Consider the following 15000-nt stretch of genomic DNA (forward strand, 5'->3'; position numbering starts at 1 on the left):
TTTCGTCTCACTTTTAGCGCATTTGTTTGAATTTGATATGCTTGATCGCTTGATGACCCTTTTTGCCAGATATTTCCGGTATCAGGATTTGGAGCTGGGCCAGTTCTTTACAAGATCCGAAATTGTCCGTGAAGGTCCCACAGCTCCTGGAGCTGGTGTTGTCCTCCAGAGCTTCCAACACTATTGAGCGGTACTCGTATGCTTGGAGTCGTTAGCGTTGTTGGTTCCAGTCCGGGAAAGGGGTACCTCAAATTCCCTCTTAACCCTTACACGTGGCCTTGTGCTTGGTAGAGTTAGCCGAAGTTGGTGCCCGGAAGAATGCGTCCTGTATCAAACTCACATTGTGTTAACTATTTGTATAGGTAATCACATGATTTCGAGTACAATCTGGGATAAATAAGCACGAGTAATTTGTTTTCAAAGACGACCGAAATTGCACGAGCCCGTAGGACGAGTGCAATTTGTAGTGTTTGAAAAAAACAGCAAGTGCTTATTGATTCCAAATTGCACGAGAAAAATCATGTGATTACTTATTAATAACAGATGAAAAAATTCGAGACGGTTAAGCACAAGAAACGCACGCGTATCAAGCAATCAGGGAAAAACTGCGTCATAAATTGCGTCATTCATAGCGGGTTTGATTTGAAAACAAAAGATGTGATTGGTTCTGACAAAACCCTATTGTTGTTTAGTCAATCATAATCCAGAATTTAGATGTGTAATTTGCGCTGGTATCACACTTTTTTTGCACTGGTGTTACGTAACACCTGAACTGCACTGCACTTAGCCAATCAGACTCGAGTATTTTTTTCATGTATATTATCGAACCAAAAAGTCAAGCTCGCATCATCTGAAATCTTTGTACACACGTTTGAATTGCATTGTTATGTAATTACTGTTTTGTAAAAATCAGTGTCTTGGCATGTCTTATGTCATTTCCTCCTATTAACTTTGCATAAATTTTATGTATTTTGAATTTACAAAATAGACAATCTATCGCTCACACTTCCAGCAGTCTCCTCTCGGGGAGAATACCTGAACACGAGTGAGCGGTGGAAATCAAGCCCAGGCTGCTACTATCGATCTCAGACGTCCGTCACAGTGGACAAGGGGAAGAGTAAAAGAAAATGGCGCCACGAGATCGGTATTTTCGAAACCGCAGAGCCTCAAAAATGTTATCACGTGATTAGACTTTTATAAACGCAGGCGGAAATCAACGGTCCGTGAAGTGGGCTGGAAAAAACCCTTGTGCACGGACGTCTGAGAACGATAGTACTTGTTTTTGAAGTTAGGGCAGCGAGTTCCATAAAAACGAGGCAGCACGAGGGAGGGATCCCCAAGTGTGCACTTTTTTACAAGCGCACATCTTAGTAGAGGGAGAAGGACCTGAATGCCTCTCTACTGCTACAATGCAGGCTTGCCTTTTTCGGCAAGAAGCCTGAAAGCAAATATCAAATAGAGGACGAAGAAAAATTGACATGCCAATGCAGGTAAATATTACATTGCTCAAAAGGACCGATATTTCAGGGTTTCTCTCTGCCTTCATTGTAAAGGAGGCAGAGAAGAGAGACCCTGGAAACGAGGTTGAATTAATCAGCGATAAGCTATGAAAAATTCAAATTACATGAATAGCAACCGAAGACTTGAAACCTGTTACGAGGTCGCGGTAAGCTAGCTTCCAATAAACTAATGTTTACTGCTAAGTAACCAACGTGCGTTTAACAAGAAAGAAAGGTTTTCATACCTGAACCATATGCCTTAAATAGCATTGCTATGAAAAATTCAAAGTTTTTTTTTTAGAAAAATCATTTAAACTTATCCTTTTTGTTTTACGTGTGTTGCCAGTTTTCAAAGCTATCCTAATTGTAAAGAATATTTATAGAATGTTTCCAAGAAACTAAACGCAAGCTTACTAATTTTAAAAGTAGAAATAATATATACATGAAGTGAGCAACGTTGAATTAAGCGTTTTGATCATGATCATGAAGGCTTATATGGGGCAGCCCACGCCTGCGACAGTTAATCGTTTTCTGTAATTGCTCGCAAATGAAACGTGCAATCAAACAGCTGTAATTATTTACCCGATGTTAGGGTTAGTGTTAGGGAAACTCTGCCTTGGCATACGAGGCAGCATGTTAATAGAGACCTTACAGGTGGTTTGCAACCAATCTCAAGTGACATAGATAACAATGATGTAGTGTACGAATACTGGTGGACGAACAAAAGGAGCTAATGAGCGATCTTTTTTTCCCTTCTGCCAACATGGCGGCGATAACGTAATGTGAAAACCACCTATTGCTGCGAAAGGTGACTCCAACAAAAACCCTTAGAATGTTACAGATTTAATTGAACGTTCCTTCAAGAGCAGCTGCAAATATTCCTCACAGCGCTTCCATAATTAACCGTGAGGAAAATTTTGAACTTAGCGTCTGAAGCAAAATAAAACATGAAATAATACATAGCATTGATTGAGGTTTTAACTCAGTGGCCCGTGTGGTCACCGTCCAAAGAAGCACTAATAAACGTTTACATTTATGCAAACCTAGTTTAGAGATAATTATTTCTTGTGATAACGTGAAGGAAAGCGTTTAAGCCTGGCTAAAATGAAATTGCTTTTTTAAAAATATATGTAGAATTCTTAATAGCAGGTTAATCACATAGTTCCTTCCGCACGTGACAAGCTTAATGAAAACGTTTTGTGATTCCACTCGGTGAAAAAGAAATCATCCCCATCTAGGGAAATGCCCTGAAAAGCACTTTAAGAACCAATCCTGAAAGTTGTTAAAACCTGTCAGTATTCAAAATTCAACTTTACTGAGTTGACGTGCTTCGATCAATTCGTGCTTAGCCTGACAGGAAGTAAATTCCACATATTGTACAAATTATGTATTTGGAAATGTGTTCAGGAGCTGTTCCTTTATCTACAGTCTGTATTAACGTTTCTTTTTAAAAATGGTTGTGCTTGGTAAAAAAAAAAAAAATTCATTAAAGGAAGGTGATTATACTGAACCGCGAGGGACAATTACACCCTTCTGACTGCGCGTCAAAATGACTGAGAAAAAAACGAGAATAGATAACTTTCCTGCCAAGGGCCCAGTAAATTTATAAACTAGCATAACCTATGTGTGTCTGCTTTAAGGGGGAATTCAATGGAAAGTGATCTAGGACATAACCTTCAGTGATTAACTTCGAAATCTCTAGATCTTTTACGCGCTTTCTTAGAACATATATAAAAACCTGTGCCTCAACCAAATTAGTTTTGCATGATCTTTGTTCCACAGGCGCCAATTACGGCTGAAGGTTTCGTGAGTATCGAGCCATAGTAAGAAATAGACTGAAGTACTTTAAGGTTTTAACCTCTCTCCCCAAGGTGTTGATTTTACTCTAATGTCTTCCACGTGTTTTTCCATCCCAAGATATTTTTTCTAGCGTGAACCGCTCATTGTATTCCATTTTTAAGCAGTTGCTTTTGATACGTAAAGCAAGCCGGGGAAAAAACGAAAAAAGCCATCTCACCAACTCTGAATATTTCTACGAGCAGCTCGTCGTTGTGTGGGCAAGGAAATGATAAGACCACTTTCTCTTTCTCGACACTTAAAAACGATTAGTTGAAGTAATCAAGTAGCCTAAATTTCTACATTTCTTCAAGTCGTCTGGGTGTATTTGCATTGTCGAAATAGTGCATCCTTACAGCCTAAACTTAGGCTTCTCTAACGTCATACTGTTATCTCAAACATTGACGGTGTTGTGAAACGAAATTAAAATATCTGAAAAATCATGACAACAACTCAAACACTTTAAATCTTTTACCTTCCTTTTGCTTTTAGCTTCTTTAAGACTTTGCTGTATGGCAGCTTCAAGGCACTCACATTTGAAAAATACCACAATGGAATTGCATTTAGCATAATCTGTATGACTCTTCTACTTTGCTGATTTTCTATGGACGTGATGACGCAAAGAAAATACATTCAAAAATTAACGAAGCCGAGTAATGTGACAGCTTAATTGAAACACTCACAACAGACAAATTGCTTTTTGAGTTTCCCGGACAGTTTAGAATGATTAATTCAATGACATGCATTTTGCGGTAGCTGACATTCATGACATTTGGTTGGCTTTTTTTTTAGCAGATATAGTTTAGGAACTCCTGTGATGGTCGTTAAGGTACGGTTTGCCTGATTTATTACTAGTTCAGATGTTTCAGCTTTTTAATTTCTTTGCCTAATTTTTTATTTCCATAACGAAATGTTTATGCCTGTGTCGAGTATTTACCGTTTTTATATTTTGTCAACTCACCTGCTACCTTTATTATCTTTCTTAAAGGTTTTGCATGCGAAATATTGGGAGGAAGTATTAATTGTGAAAAAAGAGGCCCTTGAAACCTCCGATGGCAAAACTTCAAACCTGTCATGTGATAGGAAATCTTAAGCCGGCAGTCGTAAAACTACTTCGAAATATATCAGTGAAGATCTTAACTGGGAAAAAGCTACATGAGTAGTACTCGCTGTTGTCGACTATGATTGGCTGGGCTTGCCTGAAGCCTGAGCAAGAGATCGGCATAAAATGTATGCAAACAGGGACATTTTATGACTTTAAAGCGGTCACTTTGACTTGAGCGAGGGGAGCAAATGGACGAGTTTCATATGGTACCACGGTACACTATGGAAATCGGATGTGTCCCTTAAATAAAACACCGCGTTAATTATAAATTTAACGCTATTACCTTACGAACGCCAACAGAAATCGAAATGGTAACTTTCAACAAAGTTGACATCCCCTTTTAATCGCGTAGTATGAGCCACCATATGGCTGACAATTATGATTGGCAAGAACGGTGGATGGTGTTAATTAAATTTATCGGTTGTTCTCTCTAGATTAGATTACAAAAATACACAAACACAGAAGAACTTTGAACCCTGTTTTGCCTTGACATAAATTCAGGGGGAAAAAGGGCACCGTAACTTCAGTGCTGAAAGGCCCTCCAATCCCGGTGCCTAACTACAGTGCAAAAGCCGCGGAATCGAGCGATCACAGTTTTCCTCTCCCAATTATATATGAGTACGTTTTATGCCATATGGCAGATTGTTGACAGTATTTTACATTTTACGAAGTTGCTTATGTTTTTTATTATTATTTTTTAAAATTTGGATATCAAACCAATTCAACGTTCCGCACTAGAGCCGGAATGTGATATTTTACATTACAATAATTTACCCTATCAGACTCTCAGAACCCGCATTTTACAGATACCTAACTTTTAACGGTAACACTAAGGACCATTCTTTAAGGCAACTTTTTTTTGTCTTTTTTTCTAATTTTTAATTTACACACTTACAATAAGACATAAACTCTACGGTACCTCTAATGATAACAGTACATGCAGGCAAGTTATAAGTGAGATGATGAGGCAGGAATTCTTTTCAGTTATTGGGTATAATCTCAAAGGTATAAGAAGAAACTTATGATGCATAAGAGAAAATCATTTAGAAGCCCAAAAACGTCCTTAATGTGTTTCCACGATGTGAAAAGTTCGTGCAGATTTCAGGACCTCGCGCGGTCACTGGGTACACGACACAGAGACAAAGATTCACTAGTTCCATGTTCTCTCTTACAACGCGGGGTTGCGAGTGAAATCTAGAACGGATATTTTTCATGGGACGAACATCACAGCTTACGGTTTGTTTGCCTTTCGTGCCGTGTTCATACGAGACAAGCGAACGCAAGTATAAGCGCAAGCACATGGAAAAATCTTGATCCTTGCACCTCTGCTTATGCTTGCGACAGGCCCGTTTTCACAGTGAAATAAAAACTCTTGTGCTTGCGTTTATGCTTGCCCTTGTGCTTGTGTCGCTAGTGAAAACCAGGCTTGGTGATAATTGTTGCTTCAGGTAATAGAGCAAGGCGAGGAAAAGCGACGAAACTCAAAAAAAGCCAGTTGTTATGTTTTCGATGAACAAGATGACTTCATTCATCCAAAACAGTAAATTACCAATCCAGCTCATCGATCATCCTGCAAAAAAAAGAAAAAAAAGACAACTTGAATGCGGTTTATCAGAAATAAGACTAGATAATAGTCGAGACTATTTACGTCATATCAAAATATGCGAGTTTGTTGTATGACAAGCAATTCTCGGGCCAAATGGAACACTCTGATTGGCTGTTTTTTGGTCGGAATCACAGTACGGACCGTTACCACGGAAACGGTTGGTTTCCGTATTATTCTCTCTCCCGGGAAATTCAAGTTGAACGAAACACAAAAAGTTGTAAAAAAGGTGAAATGTTTTTTTCATCACAATAGTACAATTATAGCAAACGGAATTTAATTTTACATGTAAAAGGTTACCGTTCAAAGTTCTCTGATGGAAGACGAAGATTACCAACATTCATCAAGCGGAGAGGTGCTATATAATAAACAATTTACTAACTTCGCTTTCTCCGGGCAGCACTGGGGAATATTGATCCTCGGTCGTTTTTGTTCGGACCTCGCTGCACTTGGTCCGTACTGCTTCGACCTCGGGCCAATATTTCCGAGTACGGTTAATATTTTGTCGATACCAACTGAATTATTTTCAACAGATCGTAGGCAAGGATTTCACGTACAATCGGAGTCACCCCTGGACAGTACAATGTTCGTATCCCATTGATATCGTCGTTGTGCAGCACGGGTCTCCCTAGCTTTACCAGAGGATACATCACTGAGTTTCTGATATTGGAATGCCCAAGACCCAGGGAGTGACCTATCTCATGAACGGCAACGTAAATAAGGCTGTGGCTCCCTCCTATTCTGAATGACCACCAACCATAACCGCTGCTGCCTAGCTCAGTGAAAGTATCAGATTCGTCAAAATGAATTTTTCCCCATGCAGAGCGCCTATTTACTGGCAAAAACGCATGTGCGATGACCTGTCCAGGACCATCGAAAGGGCTCGGACACGACCCTTCGTTTGGAATCCCAGCATGATTATATGATCCAAAGCTAAAAAAATTGGGAGGAAAACACAACATTAATATAGATCGATGCTACTCTGGTTCGGAGAATTATGACCGTAGCTTACAAAAACTGCAATTAAAAGATCAAACGTTTCCATGATCCAAAGCGATCACAACAATTTGACAAAAAAAGGAGAGGAGTGCGTTCATTAATAGTAATTAATGCGCCTTTTTATAAGATGCAAACATGTGTCATGCTTATTATCAGAACAGGTTACCGGGATGTCATTTAAATGAGGTGAGTGGGTCAAATGCAATTAAAGACATGGTGTTCAAATATTCAGTTATAAATTCGGTAATCGTCTTGGTTTAAGAAACTGCACTGACCTGATTCTTATGTCAGTATCTGAGCTGTCATTGGTTCTGGTAAAGTTAAGCGTCGGACATACGTCGCTCCAATACTTAAAAGCCCTTTTAATGATTCGTGCTTGCGATGTTTTTGGTAAGTCCTTTCCATAGGATAAATAATACTTAAAATTTGTCTTAGGCCACTTTCCTAAGAGTGAAAAGCGTCTCACACGCACGCGCAATCCATCAATGCCCACATCAGGATCCCCACAGCGAGGCTTCTTCATCGCCTCTAGGGTCTCGTCGTTAAGTTCGCCTGTCACGGAAAGGTTGAAAAATGTTTGGAAGCTCTTGATGGCAAATGTGTTGTTCTGGCTGCTGGCGTTGGTAGGCGAGAGATACTCAAACTTTTTCAGATATTCCTTCGGAAGAAAATAAAATAAATTTCATTTGAATTGACAATTTACTCACAATCGGAAGTGGCAGTCAAGATTACGCAAGAGTAGACAAAGGAAAAGGAAAATAAAGTTGACTCTTAATCATTGAGGCACAATATAGCAAGCCCATGTTGCCAAAACAACACAGGAAAAAATGTGATCATTAATTGATATGGCATGATAGTACTTAAAAGATCTAAAACGAACGGAATGTCTAACGTATGTAATTGCAGCAAAGGAACAAACGCCACTTTCTTCGGTATGCGATTTTGTGTTTCGTTAGGCATGACAAGTCAAGGATAGGAAGACGTTGCACACAGTCAGCCTTAGAAGAATTTTGTGTTTGTTTTCGTGCACTTTTTGATTGGCAAAGTCTTGCTTCGCAATGTTGGAAATAGAAGTAACCGCCTTTCCATTCTGTAAATAACTTTTGTTTGTTCAAAGGAATGGCTCCAGTTCACGGTATCACTCTGCGTCCAGTGAATTCCCATGGTTTTATTCCCTAATGAAATTGGCATGATATTAAGTTATTCTCAGTCGAGGTCAACAGGATATCAATGGATATGTGGTGATGCCCTTACATGAAAAGAGTAAAAGCTTCAAGCTTCTGGCCTATTGAAAATTCATATTTTAAGAATCAAAAGAAGTATGTCTAAGGTGTAAGCAATTTGGAGACAAGACAATGAGGACTATTGCATATCATTGCTCGTTTCCTCGGCTGATGGAATAACGCGACTATGCAATGACTAGTCCAACGTCCATATCCAGGAAAATCGCATTAATGAATTAGTTGTTGGGGCACTAGAACCCTAACCCTAACTAGAAACAAATATCGTGTATGTTATTCAGTTATTTTAAATGAACTTTTTTTACCCTCTTAGGGTTGAGATTATCATTTAAAAACATTGCACCAGATGAGTTTCCACGAGGAATAGTGTTATTTTAAACACGGAGATGTCACTAAATCATATCCATCAACAAATAAAGTACATCATGAGGGGCGAGGCTAAATTAGTACTGAGGGAAGGTTAATTCACGGTTAGGACTAGCTTTAATTAAATCCGAACACCTTCAGCTAAAGTTGTGTGACAAAATACCACCACTTTATAGTGTTTCAAATGTTTACACATGCAGGAATAAAACGAGAAACTGTGACTAGAGAGACGTTTTATTATTTCGTTTGTACCTTTTCTCTGATTACTTCGCGTGACTTAAGATGCTCGATTTCTTATATTTATGTGCATTTTAAAGTAATCTCAGTAACAATAAATAGCATAATTTGTTATTATACCAGCTTACCAAAGCAAAATCCTGCTCTTTTGGATCTACCTCGCAGACAGCGTTGTTTATAAGCAACGGCAAGAAAAGCACCAATGCGAAAATCATGCCTGTGTACTTGCGGTACTGAACAATCGTCAACAAGGATCTTCTCAGTAATGTAGACAATCAAAGCAACTCCGTTGTAGATTAACCAGATCTGAATTAGCCTGTATGCTTTTTGGCTTTTGCTATATATTATGAAGGTAGCGATATTACCTGTCAACGGTATCAACTGAAACAATATAGGAGAGTCAACATCGTTGAATTTGAGTTTGCTCACTCTGTTTCATATGTGTCGGAAAAAAAATGAATATAATGCGGGTTTATAAAATGTTAATTTATATTGTTAGCGGCTTTCGATTTCGGTTTCATTTATTGGAAAATAAATATTACCAAGCAACATTTTTTTAATAGTATCGTGTAATGAAAGGTGTGGTTTTTCTTACCGTTTGTACAATATTAACGAGGAGAATGTGAACAAACCAGAGCAGATATGCGCCATGCAAATGTCTTAATTCTCAATTCACAAAAATTCAAAATACATTTCTTCTTTTCTTGGAACACATGTCATTTATTATGTTCTTCCTGATATTCATTCAGTAGAAATTTCCCCTAAATTAGCGCTCTGCGATAAAATTTTGACAAGTCAATATTGCTAAACTGTGAACTCTAATCCAGTCCGGCGCCAAGTGATATGAAAACTTTAGAGCGCGGGTTACAAAAGGTGTTACTCATCGTTAGTTCTGTTTATTTCCCAAATGTCAGTATCAGTTTCCATAGTACGATAGTTGGTTGTTACTTCTCATGTTGGCCCTGTGGTTCTGAAGGTGATCGACCCCAACCAGTTCAGTGGAATAGCGAAGTCACACTCTATTCGCCATAACATCCAGTACAGTGGAATACCATAGCGCCTTGACATCAATACGTCACCACTGGAAGCACACCACCAATGGCATCAGAGCAGCGGTTAGGGCCGTAATTTTCAATTATAACAAGACTCTTATAGATCACCATCTGTTGGTTCATAAGACCCTCGACCTCGGTATCCCCCACAGTGTTTCGTGTTGGGTGATTTATTTCATCACATAGGAGAAACCTGGCGAAGTAGGTAGTAGCGCCCAGTTTATACCGGGGTCTCACAGGAACCAAACTGGGCCCGTGACTCATTCTACTGATGATTAAAGTTTATATGACACGAAATGTTTTACCCAGTGTTTGTTTCTTTGAAACATGCAATAGACGAGATTCGGCTAGATACGATTACTTTTTGGCGCCTGAAATTCTTTCATTTCACCTTATAGATTTGCAACGTACACCTACCATGGGGTGAAACACCACACGATGCACCAAAGAGATTGGGTACCACATTGGCTATCGTTTGCATGTGTTGTGTGAGTGTGAGGAAAATCTGTCTCATGAGACTCTGTAGTCAACACTTTGTAAACATAAGAATAAAAAAAAGTAAGTTGAAACACGCTAACACCAACCCGGTGTGACCAACACATCACGCATGCGCACAATCATTTTACCCGGTCAATTAGCAGCCATGGTCAGCTGTTTCGGCCTTGCTGGGCCTCATCAGCATGGCCTAGCTAACGTACCAGGCGGGTGTGTTTAGCACCCCTTTCAGTGGCAGCTTCACATGCAGTCGTAGGCAGGGTTGGGAACAGCAAAACTGTTCTCCCATGACCAAGTAAATTAAAAAAAAAAATAAAACAAGAAAAGCAAGGTGTCACACGCAAACACCAACCCTATGTGGCTAACACATGACGCATGCGCACAACCATTTCACCCGGTTAATTAGCAGCCATGGACAGCTGTTTCGGCCTTGCTGGGCCTCATCAGCATGGTGTAGGTAACGTACCAGGCGGGTGATTTAAGCAACTTTTTAAGTGGCAGCTTAAAGCTACGCCTAGCTGAAGAGGCCCGCAAGCAAGCAAGCAAGCAAGCAAGGCCCGAAACAGCTGTCCGTGGATGCTAATTGACCAAGTGAAATGGTTGTTGACATGATTGATGTGTTGGCCACACCGGGTTGGCGTTAGCGTGCGTCATCTTGCTTTTATTGTTGTTACTTTGTAAACAACGTGTGATAATTCCAGTTGTTCTAGTTGACGTTCACATTTATCTACTGAACGAGACTCTGAAGTTAGCAGATTTAGGAGTCTTATTCCGTAATTAGCATGTTTTATAACCGTATCTTGTATTATTGCCATCATTATAAATACGAAAAAAAGAAACAGCATCAGCTATTTGACAGTTCGCTTTACAAAAATGTCGGATTTAACGCAAGTAATCATGCTCTGCGTGTGACCTCTGGCCTGCTGGAACGCGCGTGAAATAACATTGTCATATGGCAGTAGGTGCAAATTTTAATCATTCGTAGTACCTTATTTCTGGCAATTTGTATGCCGGTGTTCTGAAGATTATCTGAAGACTATTAAGGACTTTTACGTAAATTTTAGACATATGCAGACGATTAAAACCGTATAGCTGCCTTTCCTTGTTATTTTTTGGAAGTTTCCAATGTTCTAAGGGTCCAGTATTAGTGTGTGAATTGTTTCGTTCCATAAACGTTGTAGATGATGATTATCCCAAGTCAGGCGATGCCGTTACAATGGAAATGCAAGTAAATGACGCGGGAAATACTTTCATCTTATTCACTAGCAAATGCGATTCACTCGTGCTGCCTGAACTCGTCCGTCGAGGAGAAAGTCCGCGGGATTACGCTGATGTGCTGCGTTCCTTAAAGTGTCTCCCTTCAATTAGTATCCCTGATCGACTAGCAAGTCACGTAAACAACACTGTTCCGGTTTCTTTTCACCGAACGATAGTATGCTATTTCCTGTGACTGACTGATAATCTTGACGCTGCCAAACAAGGCGTCCTTTAAAAGCGGTTGCCTTGAATCCATAATGACGGGGCGTCTTCTGTTGTGTCCACCAAATTAAAGTCGGATACGGAGGAATTAGTGCGTCCAACGACAAGAGTCATGGATCGTTATTAGGGAAGTAAAGATAGGGACGTTTTCGGGGCGATCGCAACTTTGACAAGACATGACGTCATTATTTGTGTGATACTGCGCATGCCCTTGCTCCTTACCTTGCCGTCGCATTCGCGTCGGCGACGTGAAACTGAGCTTTTTGGCTTGGCGTTGTGGCGAAAACTTGAGTATTTAACTTTCATTTCCATCTTGTTTCTTCCGTCTAGTAATCCATATTTTGCTGTTTATCGTTCTTAAACTATCCATTTTTGTTTGACTCACATTTCAAACTCGAGTGTCAAACTCGTTATCTAAACCGTAGTTTTTTGCATCTCTTTAATGTTTATCTGTTTTATGTCACAGAGGCAAGATTCAGCATGGCAAACAGCAAACCGTAAGTGAGCTTTATAACTCCAAAACTGCCTCAAAAGCCAAATAAAAGCATCCAGATAATGAATGTGAACTCCAATATATTAACTATGTGATTTTTAGCTTACTTTTTTTCAGTGTAATTTTTGTGGAAGGCAAATTATTTTAGCATGCAAAAAGTATTTTAATACCAGACTACAAATTAATTTGAAGCTAAAAGTGAACAACTTGGAAACGTATAAGCTTAAAAATTAGTGACAAAGGACATTTTTAGTTCTTTAGCGCTTGTATTTCGTAGAGGGGTTGAGAGCTGCCATAAGCAATATTCCGGGAAGGTTAATTGTCCTACATATAGTGTTCCACCAGATTTTATCCAGCATTTATTAACACCCTTGACCAACAGATACTTCAAATTTTATTATTTATTTTTTGTTTTGAAAGTGCTCCCTATTTACAAAATCTGGAAATGAGTGGATGTAGTTGATTTTGTAAACCAAAGTGTCATGCCCTGATTAAGTTTGCATATGTTTTTTTTAATTTGCTTTTGAACCGTTCAAGAGGCTTCTTTGTTATACTTGTAGCGTGGGGCCTAATCCAAGTTTAGTCGGACTTGTGCAGTTAAATATGATGTCGGACTCGTGTTTCTCGTGTGAGTTCTCAAATAGTTAGTATTGTCATCGCTTATCTCGTTTGTGCAACATTTGGTGGGGATCTTTTTGGCCATGGAAGATACTGTGAAAGCTTTGAAAGAGAAATTGGAGAAACTTGAGGCGAAACTTGGAAAGAAAAGTGAAAGTACGGCTGGTACAAGCAGCAAATCACCGATCACCTCGCCAGAAAACCCGCTTTGCATCAGACCAGAGAGCTTCTCTGTGACATCCAGCGAAAGTTGGGTGGTTAGGAAGCGGAAATTTAAAAGTATTGCAGCCCTTAACAAGTGGAGTCCTGAGCTTCAAGCCCAAATATTGCCCGCGTTCCTGAAAGGCCTCGTAGAGCAGACCTATTACACTCTGACCGCCGAACAAACAGCCATCTGGACGGCAGTTGAATTTGCTCTGACAGATCGATCTCATCCTAAGGAATCTCGTCAAGTACACATTTCCACTCTGCGAGCCAAATTCAGACGTCCTGACGAAGATCTACACCAACTGAGGTGCGATATTTCTCGTCTTGTGGAGCTGGCCTATCCGAACGATTCCCGCATATACTCAATCTCACAGCCAGAGATTTCTTCGTAGGTGCTTTGACACCTATTACATTGCGCGAGAAGGTGTTGGATGAGAGGCCCAATACTCTGGATGAGGCCCTAGTGGCAGCTCAACGATATGAATCAAATCGAAAAGTGCTAGGCAAAGGAAGTGCTCGAGTGCTGTCTTCAACGTCTGGTGATCAGGAGAAGTTTGGCTCCCAACAGGGAACGCAAGAACACCCAGCATGGGCTAAGGAGCTTTTTCAACAGCAAGCTGAAATCTTAGAGAAGCTAAAGAATATTCCTCAAGGGAGGAAAGGTAGGAATGCATGTGTAGAATCTGGACAAGGCCCCAGAGCATGTTTTAAGTGTGGTAGCTTCACTCATTTTATTCGTGACTGTCCACATCAATTGCGTCCCGACCAGGGAAACGGGAGATGGGCGGGGCACAGTAGCAAGTGACCCCGCCTGAGAATCCAAAGGGGGCATTTTTGCCTTGTGTTGTAAATGGTGTCAAATCCCAAGCCTTATTAGACACGGGTGTACGAGCAACAATTATCAGTGAGGACCTATATTGTCGCTCTAAGACACATATAAACAAACTTGAACCCACACAAAAGTCTGTCCTGGGGGCCAACAACATGCCACTTGATTTTGTTGGAAAAACAGAAGTAACAATTCAGCTTGGCGGGATCAGGGCTCAGCATAAAGTGCTGGTGTGCTGAGGCTTAGTACAGCAAGTGTTGATTGGTATAGACTTTTTAACAGCTCACAAATGTGTTCTAAACTTTGACACTAACACCGTCTACAGTAAGGGGGAACCCAAAAAAATATATTTGGATGCCTTGATAAAGTGTACAGGATCACTGTGGCCGAAACCGTCACATTATCTCCAAACATTGATGGCTTAGACGAATGTATGGGGGTGCTGGAACCAACGGACACATTTTCGGAAAAATATTCTGCTGGGGCCTTTCGGATGGCAGTGACTGTGGAAGGGGGTCGAATCCCGGTTCGTGTGTTCAATTACCTTAACAAGCCCCTCAAAATGTACAGATGCAGTAGTATAGGGGACCTCTACCCATTAGCCGGTGAGAGAGACTCACAGCAGGAAACCAATGGGGGTGTTGACTACAAGGGGGCTCCAAAGGAAGATGTTGAGATTGGATTGGAAGCTAAACAGTGTAGTGCAGTTTTTGTGAAGGATGCTGACGTCCACAGTTTATCAGTAGAAGAGATGTTCCCTATCAGCAGCAAATTCGTCCCGGAAGAGGAAAAACGTAGGCTTTACGACATGTTGTCCACTTATGCCGACTGCATTTCAAAGGACTCGTGGGATTTAGGTACTTCAAAGGGCGTACGACATACTATCGACACCAGCTCTGCCCAGCCAATCCAGGTACCACCTACAAGAGTCCCCTTTTACA

General features: G+C 40.3%; 2 protein-coding genes across 5 annotated transcripts in view; both read right to left on the minus strand.

The window, feature by feature from the left end:
* The window catches only part of LOC138051104 (galanin receptor type 1-like), a 13443-nt gene extending 9514 nt beyond the window's left edge, over positions 1–3929 (minus strand). For 3 of the 4 annotated variants that reach the window (XM_068897247.1, XM_068897249.1, XM_068897248.1), the window contains exon 1: positions 3811–3925. Coding sequence is in view for 1 of the 4 variants with exons in the window: in XM_068897246.1 (XP_068753347.1) it covers positions 3811–3905 (95 nt within the window). In the remaining 3 variants the exon portion in view is untranslated. Of the gene's footprint in view, positions 1–3810 lie in introns of all 4 variants that reach the window. The other variant, XM_068897246.1, reaches the window with a different exon arrangement.
* Positions 3930–5293: 1364 nt separating this feature from the next.
* Positions 5294–9268, minus strand: LOC138051105 (collagenase 3-like). The gene is made up of 4 exons (XM_068897253.1): positions 9015–9268; positions 7318–7700; positions 6601–6976; positions 5294–6010 (listed from the first exon to the last, which is right to left on the minus strand). Exons 1-4 carry the CDS (start codon positions 9099–9101, stop codon positions 5999–6001), a joined length of 858 nt encoding a protein of 285 aa, XP_068753354.1. The 5' UTR covers positions 9102–9268; the 3' UTR covers positions 5294–5998.
* Between the last annotated feature and the right edge of the window lie 5732 nt (positions 9269–15000).

This window comes from Montipora capricornis, chromosome 6 (genome assembly GCF_036669925.1).
Source record: "Montipora capricornis isolate CH-2021 chromosome 6, ASM3666992v2, whole genome shotgun sequence".
In the NCBI taxonomy this organism is placed as follows: domain Eukaryota; kingdom Metazoa; phylum Cnidaria; class Anthozoa; order Scleractinia; family Acroporidae; genus Montipora; species Montipora capricornis.